Here is a 16,453-nt window from a genome sequence, read left to right on the forward strand (position 1 = left end):
GCTGAAGTCGGACGCTTAACCGACTGCGCCACCCAGGCGCCCCTATGTTACTTTCAAATTATCTGAATCTTGCTAGAACTGCTTCATAAAAGACACCGATATATATAATTATAACAAAATGTAATTGCAATACATTGTAATATAAATCCTGTTTTACATCACAATTACATAAATCTTAAGCTATTTAATTTCAAAAAATTTTTTAATGTTTATTTTTGAGAGAGAGCAGGGGAAGCCCAGTGAGAGAGAGAGAGAGAGAGAGAGAGAGAGAGAGGGAGAGAATCCCAAGCAGGCTCTGTGTTGTCAGCACAGAGCCTGATGTGGGGCTCGATCTCATGTTGAAATCCTGACCTGAGCAGAAACCAAGAGTCGGTTGCTTAACTGACTGAGCCACCCAGGCACCCCTTCAGCCATTTAATTTAATTTTATTTAATTTTATTTTTTATTTTTAAAAAAATTTTTTTTCAACGTTTATTTATTTTTGGGACAAAGAGAGACAGAGCATGAATGGGGGAGGGGCAGAGAGAGAGGGAGACACAGAATCAGAAACAGGCTCCAGGCTCTGAGCCATCAGCCCAGAGCCTGACGCGGGCTCGAACTCACGGACTGCGAGATTGTGACCTGGCTGAAGTCGGACGCTTAACCGACTGCGCCACCCAGGCGCCCAGCCATTTAATTTTAAAGAAGAAATCATACGCTTCCCTGAAACCAAGCATATCATGTCCTGAATTCCCCAACTACACATTCTTCATTTATCACTGAAAGACAAAATTATATTCTTTAAATTTCTGTTAAGTGATAAAGTCTCCAATTTTGTTGTATATATGGATTTCTTCCCCCTCCTTTTGAGATGTGAATCTCATGAATTAAAGTAAACGATCTAGGTTTAACAATTGGTGTTTCGGGGTGCCTGGGTGGCTCACTTGATTGAACATCTCTTTATCAGCTCAGATCATGATCCCAGGGTTGTGGGATCAAGCTCCAGGTTGGGCTCTGCCCTGAGTGTGGAGCCTGCTTAAGATTCTTTCTCCTCCCTCTGCCCCTCTCCTGCTCACGTGTGCACTCTCTCTCTCTCTATCTCTCAAAAAAAAAAAAAAAAAATTCAGTGTTTCTACAAAGTTCTGAAGATGGAATAAACATAAACATAAAAAGAAATCATCTTGAAAATACAGATTCTGATTCAGAAATTGGGGGCTGGGGCTCAATATCTTCTATTTCTAACGTTCGCAGGTGAGGCCCATGAGACTGGTCCAGGGACCACACTTCGAGTAACAAAGGACCCGATATAGAGAGGAATTACAAGAGACGTAGTAACCAGGAACTGAGAAAGATTCCTTGCAGCATGAAGGAAATGAATCACAGTATGGACGTTTTCCTCCTGGAGGGACCAAGAGACCCTGCCTGGGTAGTTCTGGTCATGGACAGAGCACTGTAAGGGTGGGGATGCCGTTAAACAGCTAAGCTCTGTTGTCCTTTAAGAAAAAAAAATACTAGTTCTATGTTGCATAAAGTGCCCCATTAAAAATGACCCAGCAGCGGGAATGTATGATGTCAGCACTGGAGGCAGAAAGCCTGGAGGTCAGGCAGATGAGCGAGTCCAGACTGCAAGGCTGTTCCCTCCACACGGCTGTGCCCAGCGTTCATAATAAAGTGACAGGAGGAGAGTTACAGTGGAGTCCTTGCACGTGAAATGAATTTATGGACCTGTCTGGCTGAGCAAAAATTAATGGATTGAATTTAGCAAAAGGTTTTGTCTATCTCCTCCCCTTACGGCAGCCAGGGTTTTTATCATTATTTCCTGTTGGCCAGGGGGGAGCATGGGAATGAATGAAGGTGCAAACCGGTGATGAACGTGAAAATCAAATGCATACAAGGAAGCAAGGTCACTGGCTGCTTCTGGAAAGTTTCAAAGTCACTCTTCCTATGTAACAATATATCATCTGTAGACATCCGTGACCTATCAGGGGGATGAAAGGTAACTGCTCAAATATTAATATCTAAAATACAGAAATACACTTGATTTTTACCATAAGCTGATAATTTGCTCATCTTCAATATATTTCATCAAAAGCAGCACCAGTGTTCCTATTAATCTTCACGGAACATGGACAGGATGAAAAGAACTAATGTGACATTGGGAACACGCTTGGTGTATCGCACCAGGTCAGAGGCTGCACACTGTCTGTGTTCACAGCCACCGCGCACAGCGTCATTATCTCCGTGTTTCAGAGGAGAGAACAGAGACTTTCAGCAACTCACCAAGTTTATACAGCTGGTAAACTGTAGAGCTGAAATTTGCAATCAGTGTGTGTGAACCACCCAGGTCGGGGACAGGGGAGGACAGGTGCACACACACGCTGCATTGCTACCCTCGCCCTTCCCCCCACCCCCGCGGTGTGCTCATACCACATGCCCCACAGAAGTCCACACCACTCCACGGTGCCAGCACACCAGTAACCTCAGCCCCGTTAGCTGAGGTCCTCCTGAGGTTGGGAAAGTTGATTGACAGAGCCCTGCTGACCTGACAATCCTTAGGTATTACACTTTGCTAAGAGGTCACCTTTAGGTAAATAACAAAAAAAGTACACTGTCTCTGGAAGGTTGCAGTTAACATGTCCTTAGCTCCATAATCATGTTCCTTAGGCTACGTGGGGGCATTTTCTACAGCTATTCCGGCTGAAGGGGCAGATTTGGAAAACCACCCCCAACTACTAGAAACCTGCGGGTGTGCCCGCGGAAGGGGCAAGTGGGGGGGGGGGGCAAGGATATCCCAAGCCTGTGTGATGCCCAGAGTTTACTTTGTAAACATCCTTCTCCAGTCAGTAAAAATATTTTCAGTTAGAGGTGGCTGGGTGGCTCAGTAAGTTAAGCCACTGACTTCTGCTCAGGTCATAATCTCACAGTTGGTGAGTTCAAGTTCCCCATTGGGCGAGAGCTGATGTGAGGTTTTGCTGCGGAATGTAGCAATGTAGTTTTGCTGATTGTTTCCTTCATTGTGCAGAAGCTTTTTATTTTGATAAGGTCCCAGTAGTTCATTTTTGCTTCTGTTTCCTTTGCCTCCGGAGACATGTTGAGTAGGAAGTTGCTGTGGCCAAGATCAAAGAGCTTTTTGCCTGCTTTCTCCTGGAGGATTTTGATGGCTTCCGGTCTTACATGGAGGTCTTTCATCCATTTTGAGTTCATTTTTGTGGATGGTGTAAGAAAGCGCTCCAGGTTCATTCTTCCGCATGTCGCTGTCCAGTTTTCCCAGCACCACTTGCTGAAGAGACTGTCTTTATGCCACGGGATATTCTTTCCTGCTTTGTCAAAGATTAGTTGGCCATACGTTTGTGGGTCCATTTCTGGGTCGTCTATTCTGTTCCGTTGATCTGAGTGTTTGTTCTTGTGCCAGCCAAGTTAAATTTAAATTAGGGAAGTTGAGATTTTTAAAGTGGATGTTCCCTCAGTTCACACGCAAGAACACCCTTGACCATAGCAAGCTCTATCTCCCCTTTGCTGTTCCTTCTTCCTTCGCTGTGCCTGATGCAAGTGCATGGACAGTGTTGGCTTCCCACCCCGCCCCCAACCCCCGGGGCGGGGTTGGGGGGGAGGGTCGGTACAGTCAGACTCTCCGGTGTCTGGCACGCACTTCTCAAACAGGTGGCTGGGCGCTGTGGTCTCCTGGGTCACGTGCCCATCTCCGCGGTTCCTGGGTGCTCAGCTGGCCTTACTCTAGTTTGCATACTCAGGGCTTGGGCAGCGCGCGCTAGCTGTTCCTAAGATTTCCCGAACTGAACACCGAAGGAAAATTAAAGTCATTTAAAATTAATTAGAAAAGCAAGGATTGCCAGTGGACTGGACTTTTCAAAGAAGTTGATTTGCTTACCAAACAAAGTCAGACATCAGGCAGAATTCTAACGAACTGCCTTTTCAGCTAAATTTGCTCCCTGGGTCCCCGCGCATTAAGAGTAGGACTCCTGCGGGTCACACACCCACGCGGGTGGGGTGGAGGCGGCCCACCCCCTTTCCCAGGGGCGCTCCTGAGGGAAGGCGCTGCCCTGCCTCCGGCCTCGGCTTTTTCATCGCGCAGTGCCAGTGTTTCGAGCCACTGCAGCCGTAGAGCGCAAGCCACCTCTTTGTTTGGGTGGTGCTGACAACACACCAAGGGAGCAGGGATCGTCCGCCACAGCAATGTGGAGGGGCCTCTGGTGGCCCACGCCGTCCACCTGGCCCTGACCCCGCCTTTCACTCAGCCCCGCCCCGCCCCGCCCCGCCCGACCCCGCCCCTCATCGGTTACCGCCACAGACTCCGCCCTTCGCTCGCCACCGCCCCGCCCACCCCGCCCAGACCCTCCTCCCCTTGCGCGGCCCCACCCCTCAGGAGGTACCGCTCTGCCCACACCGCCTAGACCCCGCCCCTCACGCGGTACCGCCCTAGGCTCCGCCCCTAGTCGGCACGGCCCACATCGCCCAGTCGCTGCTGGGCTCCTCACATTGTACTCCCAGCCCACACCGTCCTAGTCCCCATCCACCTCCGTAGGCCCCGCCCCTCCCGGACCGCCCACGTCCGACTTTCTGACGCCAGACAGTTGATCCGGAAAAGCCCAGGCGCTAGGCCCCTAGGCCCCGCCCCTCGTCTGCGGCTCTGCGGAGACGTGCGTCATCTCCCCGCGCCGCCGCCGGAAGCTGAGTGTGTGTGACGACAGCGCCAGGCGCGGAGCTAACAAGTTCGGCGATGGCTGGCAGTGAGTGATGACCCGGTTACTATCCGTTGCGCGCAGAGTCGTTTTGGCCGCCGTGCGCTGCAGCGCCCGCGGCTGCAGCGGTCTCGGCATGTTCTATGCCGTGAAGAGGGGCCGCAAGGCCGGGGTCTTCCTGACCTGGTGAGTGGGCGGCCCCGAGTCGCGCCCCCGGCAACCGCGCGGCTGGGAGTCGGGCTGTCACCCGGAGCTCGCGGCCCTCGGCCTGGGGTGCAGCGCGCGGGGGCCCGCCGCCGGCCGCGCGGTGGGAGCCCCGGGCCCGTCTCCGCCGGCGTCGGCTCGCAGGTCCCGGCCGGAGGCTCCGACTTACGTTCCATGTCTGTTGGCATTGTCAGAGATGCCACGTATAGTGTAAGGTGACCAGGGCCCTCCGCTTATTCCTTCCTTTTTGTTTCAGTGAAACAATTTCCAAGTGGTTACACGTAGCGGAACTCTGAAGGTACCTAATCGAATCTTCCCCGTGTCTTTAAAAAGAGCAATTCTTATAAACTGGTATTTAGGTCCCTGTAACAACCCTTTAGGTGGGCGAGTTTATTATTTTCAGGTGTCGTTCCCGTGGTCAGGAAACTCATGGGGCTAGTAAGTGATGCGGTAGGACTTGCATGCAGGTGTTCGGATTCCAGGCCAGGACTCGCCCTGCCGTAGGATACCAAGGTTTATTATCCGTGTGTGTGCGTGCCCGCAGTTGTTTACCTGTGCAGCGGTGCTACTGAGGTAGAAGCAGCTCAGAGGCTCACCTTTTTGCTGTAATGAAATGTTAACAGGGTTTTCTTTTTCGAACACCCCAAAATTCTAATGTGTTTTGAGATTGAGGAAACTGTTCCTGACTGGTGTGCCGTCTGGCTGGGACGCAGCACTACAGGGTGAGGTGTTGGACGGGAAAGAAAACTACACACGGTTTGCGCCCACGGAGCTGGCAGACTTTTGTCACGCTATTCCTAGCCTCAGAATCCGTTAGAAAGAGGATGAGTAAGGGAGGAAGGTGGTAACATTGCACTCTGTTCCAGGAGCGAATGTAGAGCCCAGGTGGACCGGTTTCCTGCTGCCAGATTTAAGAAGTTTGCCACCGAGGAGGAGGCCTGGGCCTTTGTCCGAAAGCCCGCAAGCCCGGATGGACCAGAAGGTAGTCAGCCGCTCTCATCGTGGTGGCGTTTTATCAAAGCCTTGCACGGCCCAGCGTCACTTGATCTGTGTAGCTGCCTTCATGACGGAGCAGACAGGATCGTTTGTTTCCATTTTACAGACAAGGAGACAGGCGGAAAGCAGTTTCCCTTAGGGAGTTCTGTTAGTACCCGAGTTAGAAACAGGCCAGGACACCAGTCTCCTGCTCCATTCGGTGTCCTCACTGTACTTAATTTTCTCTTCAAAAAAATGCTTGTTCTGTTGTCGAATTGAATGGGCTACAGTTTTAAAGTGGTGAGTGTAGGTTTTCTCAGTGCATGCACCTGTGTGGTGTGTCCTTTTTGCGTAGGACAGTCACATGATCGGAATTTCCCCCAGTTTCACGTAGTGCAGAACGTACAGTTAATCGAAGCGCAATTCCCAGTATAAGGAGCACCAGGTGTGCAGGACTAAGGGTGACTGCCTTAGAGCACAAAATTTTAAAAATATAGTTAACCCTTGAACAGCACGTGTTTGAACCACGTGGGTCAGCTTATGTGTGCACTTGGTTGTATTTATTACATAGGTTTATTTGTTATATTTTCCTTCGTAACATTTTCTGTTGTCTAGCTTATTCTAAGAATATGATATATAAGACATCTACAAAATATGTGTGAATTGATTATTTACATTACCAGTAAGACTTCCGGCTAACAGTAGGCTATCAATAGTAGTTAAGTGTTTGGGAAGTCGACGGTTATACTCAGATTCTCGACTGCGCAGGGTGTTAAACCCCCCCAGGTTGTTCAGGGGTAAACTGTATACCTTAACCGACTTTGAAAAAGTGGTGTTTCATTAGCTTTACTCAACAGACTTTTTTTGTTCTTAAGTTTATTTATTTATTTATTTTTGAGAGGGGGGAGAGAGAGAGAGAGAGCGAGACGGAGAGAGGGAGAATCCCAAGTGGGCTCCACACTGTCAGCGCAGAGGCTGACTCAGGGCTTGAACTCATGAACTGTGAGATCATGACCTGAGCTGAAACCAGGAGTCGGACGCTGAACCGACTGAGCCACCAGGCGCCCCTAGTGTTAGGTGTTGTGATCACTGTTATAATCCCACTGGCAGCCCAGATGCAGACTGTGTCCTATTCCAAATTCAGAAGTATGGCTCTTGTCTTAGTTGTGTTCTTTTTTTTTTTTTTAATTTTTTTAATATTTATTTATTTTTGAGACAGAGAGAGACAGAGCATGAACAGGGGAGGGTCAGAGAGAGAGGGAGACGCAGAATCTGAAATGGGCACCAGGCTGTGAGCTGTCAGCACAGAGCCCGACGCGGGGCTCGAACTCACAGACCACAAGATCATGACCTGGGCTGAAGTCGGATGCTCAACCGACTGAGCCACCCAGGCGCCCCATGTCTTAGTTGTGTTCTTAACACCTCCTTTTCACTGCTTTTTTGTTTTAACCAATTAGCAGTTTATTCAGACTTCAGTTCTCCAATATGTTTCTGTTCATTAAATACTCTAAGTCCTAGGGAAAAGTATTTCTTTAGGAGTCACCTTTCTTAGAAGTTTACGGAGACTTCCTAGTTAGTGACTGATGTATGTAAATTGAGATTTAACATTTTTGGTGTTCAAAAATTGTAGCAAAGCAAAAGCGTTAGCCTCTTTCCCAATTCTTCCCTTAGTGTGACCTATATTTTTATTTTGGGATTTTTGAGCTATTTGCCAGTTACTGCGATTTCTGTAAGATGATTTGGAGTTAACTTACTCAAAAAACACAGTTTTGTGAAGGAAAAAATTATCTGACATGGTCTCTTTTTCCTTCAGTCTTATCCTTTAAAAACTTTCATGCCAGGGGCACCTGGGTGCCTCAGTCAGCAGAGTGTCTGGCTCTTTACTTCAGCTCAGGTCATGATCTCATGGTTTGTGTGTTCAAGCCCCACATCAGGCTCCGTGCTGATAATGGGGAACCTGCTTGGGATTCTCTCTCTCCCTCTCTCCCCCTCCCCCTCCCTCTTCTCCTCCCTCTCCTCCTCTCTCTCCTCCTCTCTCTCCCCCTCTTGTGCTCTCTTTCTCTCTCAAAATAAATAAACCTTAAAAAAAAAACCTTAAAAAGTAAAAACTTTCATGTCAATTTAACCCTCTTTGACTATAAATAAAATCGATATTTAGAGCAGTATTAAAATTCTGCAAGATTACCTTTTGACCTGTACTTGTGTTTTGGGGTTTACATATATAAAGTACCTAGAGGTATATTTTTAAGGTAAATACAGGGTTACACAAATGTAGCAGAGTGGAAATACCAAACGTTACTCTATACGGTGACTTCACTCAGATTTTGCCTAGATAACCTTAGCGGTCTTCTGACAGGTGTGGGTGGACAAGCTACTCCAGGCAGGACATCCTGGCTTGGATGTTAACAGGCTTTTCTTTTTTGAACACCCCAAAATTCTAATGTGTTTTGAGATTGAGGAAACTGTTCCTGACTGGTGTACCCATGTGGTAGGCGTTCAGTCAACATTTGAGCTCCATTTCTCCATCCCTGGTTTAGGGGTTTAGAGCTTAAAGTGAACTCTGTAGTGTTGGGCTTGGTTGTCGTTTTGGAGATAGAATCAGCTGCGCCTTCTGTGCCCCTATTCCCGCTCCGTAAAATGATGATGTAGGAGAAGCTGCTCCCACATAACGGGAGAGAGTATGAGAATCCCTTCGGGGTTAATCCCGACTTCACCTTCCCCTGAAAGAAAATTGTGCAGCTACTGCCCTGGAGGAATTCAGTCCCTTCTGTTTGTTTCTGTTCCCTTTCTCAGTGTGTCCCGTTCTCTGTTTATGTGAGGTCGGGCTACCCGTGCCCGCTTACCTTTCTTGGAGGCCTTGACGGAGTCAGAGTGTCTCCAGGAGGGGGTAGGGTGTGGAACCATGGACGCCACTGATCTTACATACAAAAGTTAAGTCCTTGCTTTCTTTGTCTGGGGAGAGAGTCCCTCAGACTTGGACACTCCTGCCACCCCCGTAGGATGCAGAACCTTTGGTATCTACTGTCTCTGTCAAAACCAGATGGCTATTACACTAGAAATGTTGCTCCTGCCTTCAAATCGCCCTTACCAAGCTTTTCGTGGAAAATCCAGAGTCATTTCACAGGCCATCAAAATCTGAGATGGCGTGGACTGCCTGAAGTCAGTTCCTCTTTATAGGGCTACGTACAGAGGGTATTTAAGTCTGGTTCGGTGGTAATACAGAACTTACTGAATTTCTGGATTCTTCAGCATTTTATGTTGTGTTCCCTTTTTCCTGGTTTTTGAGTAGACTCTATCTTTCAGGAGAGAAAAATGAACATGTACAAGAATCACAAGTGGAAACAAACAAGCGAGTCCGTGAGCCATTGGACGGAGATGAAAATGCAGAACCGTGTGCGAAGCACGTGAAACAGAACACAGAATCGGTGCCTTCAGTTAGCAAAGACTCTTTTTCTTACATGGGTATATTTTTCTTGGATTTTTAAGTATTCTATGTAATAATCATGAAAATAGGTGTAAAAACTATTCCCACTTAATGGGGGAAATTTGAGCTAATGTTTACCATCTTTATTCTTTAAAAAAAAGGGTTTTTTTTAATGTTTATTCTTGAAAGAGAGGGGGAGAGAGAGAGAGAGAGAGAGAGACAGAACGTGAGTAGGGGAGGGGCAGAGCGAGAGAGGGACATAGAATCTGAAGCAGGCTCCAGGCTCTGAGCTGTCAGCACAGAGCCTGACGCGGGGCTTGAACTCAAAGACTGAGATCACGACCTGAGCCGAAGTCGGACGCTCAACCGCCTGAGCCACCCAGGCGCCACCACCTTCATTCTTATCTGAAAAGATTATCTAAAAATCTAAGGTTACTCTTTCAGAGTTGATCAAACTGCAGAATTATTAAGACTTTGGACTTTCATTAGAAAAGCGTTATGTGGCCTACAAACGAAAACCATTATAGTCTTTTGAAATCCCAGTATTCTCTGTGCACACAGGATTTCAGGTCACACGAGAAAATGCGAAGGCTTCGGCTTGTTCACGTAAGAAAGGGCCTGCACAGAGCTCTCTTTCAGCACCGGTATCTTCTCCGTGGACGTTTAGCCTTTGCGAAACATAAATGATCTCACCTTGTCCTCTACCTCTAACTCCAGGGACCAGTTTATGTTTAGTGACTTATGGTATACAAAGCACCTTTTTGTTTTTTAGACGTATGAACAGAAAATAGGAATAAATAGCGTTTTTGTATAAATCACTGTATTTGTGGTTCCAAGTTTTCTCCAAGAATAAGCCATCTCATAATTTAATTCAAGGAAAACCAGTAGAAAATGTTTTGTTAACCTGTATCACAAATGTATAAGTCGGAGCGCCTGGCTGGCTCAGTCGGTAGAGCATGTGGTTCTTGACCTAGGGTTGTGAGTTCAAGCATCACGTAGGGTATGGAGCCTACCTTGAAAAAAACAAAACCGTGTAAATCAAGTTTGCAGTTAGGTAAAAAGACCAAACGTTCTTGATTGGGTTGTTTGCCCGCAGTAGTCAGAGTGTGTATCTGTGGAGTGATTGAGGGATGGCCATTTCTAAGGTACTAATGGTGGCTTAAGGTACGGTGGCACCTGGCGCAGTGCCTGATGGGTACTCTCATTTGAAACAGTTCGGTGACCAGGAAGGTAGTCATGTTGAGAGCGTCAAATTCAGTTGAGCCCGGGGTCCTCGCCCGGCACCCACGATCCCCCCACACTCCCAGCCCCGGGGATCCTCGCCCGGCACCCACGATCCCCCCACACTCCCAGCCCCGGGGATCCTCGCCCGGCACCCACGCTCCCCCCACACTCCCAGCCCCGGGGATCCTCGCCCGGCACCCACGCTCCCCCCACACTCCCAGCCCCGGGGATCCTCGCCCGGCACCCACGCTCCCCCCACACTCCCAGCCCCGGGGATCCTCGCCCGGCACCCACGCTCCCCCCACACTCCCAGCCCCGGGGATCCTCGCCCGGCACCCACGCTCCCCCCACACTCCCAGCCCCGGGGATCCTCGCCCGGCACCCACGCTCCCCCCACACTCCCAGCCCCGGGGATCCTCGTCCGGCACCCACGCTCCCCCCCCCCCACACTCCCAGCCCCGGGGATCCTCGTCCGGCACCCACGCTCCCCCCACACTCCCAGCCCCGGGGATCCTCGCCCGGCACCCACGCTCCCCCCCCCCACACTCCCAGCCTCGGGGATCCTCGCCCGGCACCCACGCTCCCCCCCCCACACTCCCAGCCCCGGGGATCCTCGCACGGCACCCACGCTCCCCCCCCCACACTCCCAGCCCCGGGGATCCTCGTCCGGCACCCACGCTCCCCCCACACTCCCAGCCCCGGGGATCCTCGCCCGGCACCCACGCTCCCCCCCCCCACACTCCCAGCCTCGGGGATCCTCGCCCGGCACCCACGCTCCCCCCCCCACACTCCCAGCCCCGGGGATCCTCGCACGGCACCCACGCTCCCCCCCCCACACTCCCAGCCCCGGGGATCCTCGCCCGGCACCCACGCTCCCCCCACACACACTCCCAGCCCCGGGGATCCTCGCCCGGCACCCACGCTCCCCCCACACTCCTGGCCCTGCTCTGGTCGGGAGCGTGCTGTTCTATCACTTAACACCTTCCCTCCGCTTCCCTCCCTCTGTGCCTTGTCCGGCCTGCAGTCCTTTTGACAAACAGCTCATAGAGCCAGGCCTCTGTTTGCTCCCATGGCCCTGCTTTTTAAGACCTGCCACCTCAACCTCTCGTACTGCCCTGCTGAGCGTGTTCTGGTCACATCTGGGGCCCTAGAGTGGCCTCATGTCACTCCTTTTCTGCCGTCTTCCTTACAGCACTGGTATGTTGATCAGACCCTCTGTCCTGATGGAAAGAATAAAGACCATAGTTTCCCTGAGGCAAATATACTAAGAAAAAAAATTAGACCAACGTTTATCAGAGGACTAGACCTTCTAGCGGCCAGGTCAGGAACTGATCATGTTTTCCTGGACAGAAAGTACTGACCGCATCGAACAATACCCTCGCAGTTTAGCCTGTGGACGCTAGCTCAGTGAGTTTGTGAAATAGATCCTCAGTTTTGGTGCTCTTGATCCGGTGGCACTCACTGAATTCCCTCTTCCAGGAGACTTTGTCGTTGTCTACACTGACGGCTGCTGCTCCAGTAACGGGCGCAGGAGGGCACGTGCGGGAATTGGTGTTTACTGGGGACCGGGCCATCCTTTGTGAGTAAACAAAAAAGCCTTCAAATCTGAGTGAATCTTGGCCCAACACTTGTGAGGGAACGACCCGGGGCGTGACCACCTGGCGCGCGGCTTTGGCGGAGGTGACGGAACAACGAGCTTCGGCCGGTGCTGACATTGACAGCTTTGTTGCTCAGGACAGAGGCCTCAGCCTTCCTTTCTTGGCTCTGAGTCCTGACGCGTCTCTGTCTCGCTGACAACCTCTTATACCCAAATGACCTCCCTGCCCCCGCTAGGCGAGTCACAGGTCTCCTGCGGGGTGGTTTTGGCAAGGATGTCCCAGGGGCAGGTCGCCAGACTTGGCACCCAGCGCGTCCCCATGACTCTTCCGAAGACCTGGGGGCTCAGAGGTGACCTCCCGTTTTCCACAAGACGCAGAGTCGGGATGATGCCAGGTGTGGTCATTCACAGGGACCCGCAGCAGTGTTAGGCATAATGTAAGATAAACTGTTCGGTGATCGTAAGGCTTGACATTTCTCTTGATCTGTGGTCTACTGAGTTCTTTCCCCTTAGTATCCCACTTTAGCTTTGAACCCTGTGAGAGGTGGCAAACTTGGGTTGCACTGAGTGTCTGGGCTTAGTGTTCATCTGAGACCATGCACTAATGTATTTTAGGGCCAGAAATAAAACTTTGCTTTTGACTTCTGGCCCAGGATTCTTTACTAGACCATCCCATGATGCTTTTCCATAAAATGTTAGTACTGTCGGTGTGTTTTGTTTGATGCTTTGATATGTCAAAAAAATATATACAAGCCTATCCTCCATTGAGAGGCTTATGGAATCACTTTGAGAATTAACTTCATCTTCCTTTGTATCATTTTGAAACCAGGAACTTAGGCATTAGGCTTCCCGGGCGGCAGACGAACCAAAGAGCAGAAATTCATGTAAGTCGTCAGACACATTTCCCACCAAGTGTCGAGTCCATCATGGCGGTGAGCTGCATACACGCTGTGTGTGTAAGATACTCAGAGTCCAGAAGAAACTTAGTTTGTGGTTAGTAACGACTGCAATGGGTAGGGATTTCCCAGAAAAATCCTAGAAGTGCTTTCACAAAAACGTGCAAATAGCTGTATGTGTCGCATTATTTCATAGAGTATACCCCTTACACTTAGCACAGAAAGAGAAAGACTGTTAAAGTGGCGGAGTGACTTTGAGCATTAGTGAAGTTGAGTGTTGACAGTTTCTGTAGTGTGCTGACTGACTGGTCTCTTCAAGGCAGCCTGCAAAGCCATCGAGCAGGCGAAGGCTCAGAACATCAAGAAGCTGGTTCTGTATACGGACAGTATGTTTACTATAAATGGTAAGCTTTTGCCTTTCGCTGCTTCTGGTGTTGTCCTAGTAAGCACAAAGGGAAATGGTATTCCCTTCTCCAGTAGGAGGGATTGCATCGGGGCAGAGCGCAGACGGCAGGTGGGGACCACGTTTGGTTTGTCAGAGATCAAGAAGAAGGTGAGGTTCTGGAGCCCAGTTCTGCTGCTCCGCTGTGTGCCCCACAGTCAAGGTGTTTGTCAGGCACCGAGCACAGGGCAGTGGGGTCAGTGTGCCCCCGCTCTCGTGGTCCTTAGAGTGTAAACAGCATAAGTACCTTTCAGGGGGCTGTGCTGACAGCTCCTTCGGGAAATTCTGTGTTCAGGACGCGGGGTGGGGGGCTGGGGAGGCGGAGAAGGCAGCCTTTTAGGCTGGGAGCTGTAGGTCAGCACAAGTCTGAGCGCAGGGCTGAGCAGGGGAGCGTGCCAGGCCTGTGCCCCGGGCCAGAGGACAGCCCGTGCGGGCAAGTGGCAGTTGCACACGCTGGGCGTCTTGCATCCACACGACTCCTGAAACAGAATGCTAAGGGCACCAGTGACAGTCACAACAAAGTTTATTGCGATGAGAGGCAAGGCCGACCGATCGGGACCAACACTCTTGATCAGCGTGTGGCCTCGAACAGCCGGGGTACAGAGTTTTTATAGCTGATCACATCGTTTTATCCCCTGGGAACAGAACAGAGAAACAGTTCCCAGATGAGTTAGAAACACCCCAGATGAGGTGATTATTTTAGACTTTCTGCCGTTAAGTCGCAACCAGTGGATCCTCCTGACCCTGCCTCTGATGCTCTTTTCTTTGAACTTTTGTTTCCTTAATTGGTGAAGCCTAGTTTACAAGAGTATGAAGCCTAATTTACAAGAGTAAAGCAAGGCTGTTATCTCTTAACCTTCAGTGTCAGAACAAAGCTGTTATTTCTCAAGCTACACGTTAGCCCTACACTAGTTTAACCCTTACAGGCGGAAGAGTGGGCGGGTGAAGGAGGGAAGTCGGGGGGAGGAGCAGAGGCCGGGACATTCGAGCTCGCGGAGCTTGCTTGACGAGAGCGTGTGCTTACAGGGATCACTAACTGGGTTCAAGGTTGGAAGAAGAACGGGTGGAAAACGAGCACGGGGAAAGACGTGATCAACAAGGAGGACTTTGTGGCGCTGGAGCAGCTGACCCACGGCATGGACATCCAGTGGGTGAGTGTGCCCCGAGCCGGTGCTGTCACCTGGCCGTCAGGACCAGATGTTGTAAGTTACCTGAGAGAGCAGTGGTTTCTGTAAGTGATTTAACGACTTGAGAGGAAAATAACTGTTTGCACGAAATTAACACCATAGCGCGTATTCGAAATTGGAACACATTTGACTCTCGATCATCACAGAAGTAACACTGCTCATTCTTGGTATGATCGTGTGTAGACCACACTCTTCAGGCAGCGTTACAGACGGATGTTCCGTATTCTTTCTGTTGTCTTCGCGGTGCTTACTAGTGCCTGGTCTGGGCTCCCTCTCCTCCCCTCCCACTGTTAAAGTGACTTGTGACAGTCACTGTTGGTTTCTTGGGAATCAGCCATAATGTCAAGAGAAAACTAATTTATGAGGAATGTTTAAAAAGTAAAGTGTGATAAGACTTTAGTAACACGACTTCTTTTCCAACATGGAAATGTTTTTCTTTTTTTTTTTTTTTTTTTTAATATTTACTTACTATCGAGAGACAGACACAGAGCATGAGCAGGGACGGGGCAGATAGAGGGGGAGACACAGAATCTGAAGCAGGCTCCAGGCTCTGAGCTGTCAGCACAGAGCCCAGCGCGAGGCTCGAACTCACAAGCTGCGATTTCATGACCTGAGCTGAAGTCAGACGCTTAACCGACTGAGCCACCCAGGCGCCCCTGGAAATGTTTTTCTTATAATAAATAGTTTTTAGGGGCACCTGGGTGGCTCAGTTGGTTGGTTGAGTGTCCGACTTCGGCTCAGGTCGCCATCTCACAGCGTGTGAGTTCGAGCCCCACGAGCCCCGCGTCGGGCTCTGTGCTGACAGCTCAGAGCCCAGAGCCTGCTTCATATTCTGGGTCTCTCTCCCTCTCTGCCCCTCTCCCACTCATGCTGTCTCTCTCTGTCTCTCAAAAATAAAAAATAAAAATAAAAAAATAAACATTATAATAAATAGTTTTTATTAAAACTATCTGTTCAAGCAATACAGAGCACGTTGAACGACAAGCATTGTCTGAACCCTACCCTGTCGTCCCTCCCCAGGACTACTGGGAGCAGTTTGGTGAACTAGGGTTTAAATTTGCCTTTCAGCCATTTAGATATGAACAGTGGTTATATACATACATCCCTTCTTTTGGACAGCATTTAAAGACAATAAAGGACGTGCATCGGATACATATTTGTGTGTCTGTACCTACATGTGTTTTGCCGGGAAAGCCCTCCCAGTTCCATCATTCAGTGGGGAAAGAAAGCAATACAAACAGGAAAATCAAGTTTGTGGAGAATGAGAATGGGATTGTTGCAAATGCCTGCATTGCACAGGTGCCCTGGGCAGGCAGGCTGTGCTGTCGAACTGTGTCGGGGTTGGGGGGCGAGTCCTGTCCCACTCTGGCCACTGGGAACAGTTGGGTTTTTTACAGTAAGGGTGTACTCGTGTATTGCTTATGTAAAAAAACCAGTGAAGATAAAAGAAACAAAATTTATTTAACAGATGCATGTTCCTGGTCATTCGGGATTTATAGGCAATGAAGAAGCTGACAGATTAGCAAGAGAAGGAGCTAAGCAATCTGAAGACTGAACGAAGTAATTTTAATTCTTGGAAAAGCTTCCGTGAGTGACTCTTTTCTTACCTTTCCTTACTGGTGTGAAAAATAAATCAGAAAGTACATCAGAAGGTCATTCTGTGATTCCCTGTGGTTACATGTACAATACATTGAACAAATTTGAGATTTGAGCATTATTTGAGATTTCAGCATTATGCTTTATTGGGTTGGACACTGTTCTCATTAGTTTTCTGACCATCTGGACAGAAATTTTAGGACTTGATTTAATAAGGCATGAATACAGCAGT

The 16,453-nt window shown here is 49.6% G+C and overlaps 1 protein-coding gene and 1 long non-coding RNA gene across 6 annotated transcripts in view; one reads left to right on the plus strand and one right to left on the minus strand.

Moving 5' to 3' along the window:
- Positions 1-16,453, minus strand: part of LOC123581671 — a 21,368-nt gene continuing 4,915 nt past the window's right edge. The window contains exons 2-3 of the long non-coding RNA XR_006703922.1: positions 6,659-6,665; positions 1-42 (exon numbers count right to left, since the gene is read on the minus strand). This is a non-coding gene — a long non-coding RNA (uncharacterized LOC123581671). The remainder of the gene's footprint in view (positions 43-6,658; positions 6,666-16,453) is intronic.
- The window catches only part of RNASEH1 (ribonuclease H1), a 22,362-nt gene continuing 10,581 nt past the window's right edge, over positions 4,673-16,453 (plus strand). For 3 of the 5 annotated variants that reach the window (XM_045447854.1, XM_045447856.1, XM_045447855.1), the window contains exons 1-8: positions 4,675-4,862; positions 5,747-5,862; positions 9,159-9,317; positions 11,983-12,082; positions 12,930-12,984; positions 13,316-13,400; positions 14,465-14,589; positions 16,094-16,212. In XM_045447854.1, coding sequence (XP_045303810.1) covers positions 4,732-4,862; positions 5,747-5,862; positions 9,159-9,317; positions 11,983-12,082; positions 12,930-12,984; positions 13,316-13,400; positions 14,465-14,589; positions 16,094-16,180 — 858 coding nt within the window. In that variant the 5' untranslated portion in view covers positions 4,675-4,731 and the 3' untranslated portion in view covers positions 16,181-16,212. Of the gene's footprint in view, positions 4,863-5,519; positions 5,570-5,746; positions 5,863-9,158; positions 9,318-11,982; positions 12,083-12,929; positions 12,985-13,315; positions 13,401-14,464; positions 14,590-16,093; positions 16,213-16,453 lie in introns of those variants that run through there. The other 2 variants (XM_045447853.1, XM_045447857.1) reach the window with 2 other exon arrangements.

Source organism: Leopardus geoffroyi, chromosome A3 (assembly GCF_018350155.1).
Source record: "Leopardus geoffroyi isolate Oge1 chromosome A3, O.geoffroyi_Oge1_pat1.0, whole genome shotgun sequence".
In the NCBI taxonomy this organism is placed as follows: domain Eukaryota; kingdom Metazoa; phylum Chordata; class Mammalia; order Carnivora; family Felidae; genus Leopardus; species Leopardus geoffroyi.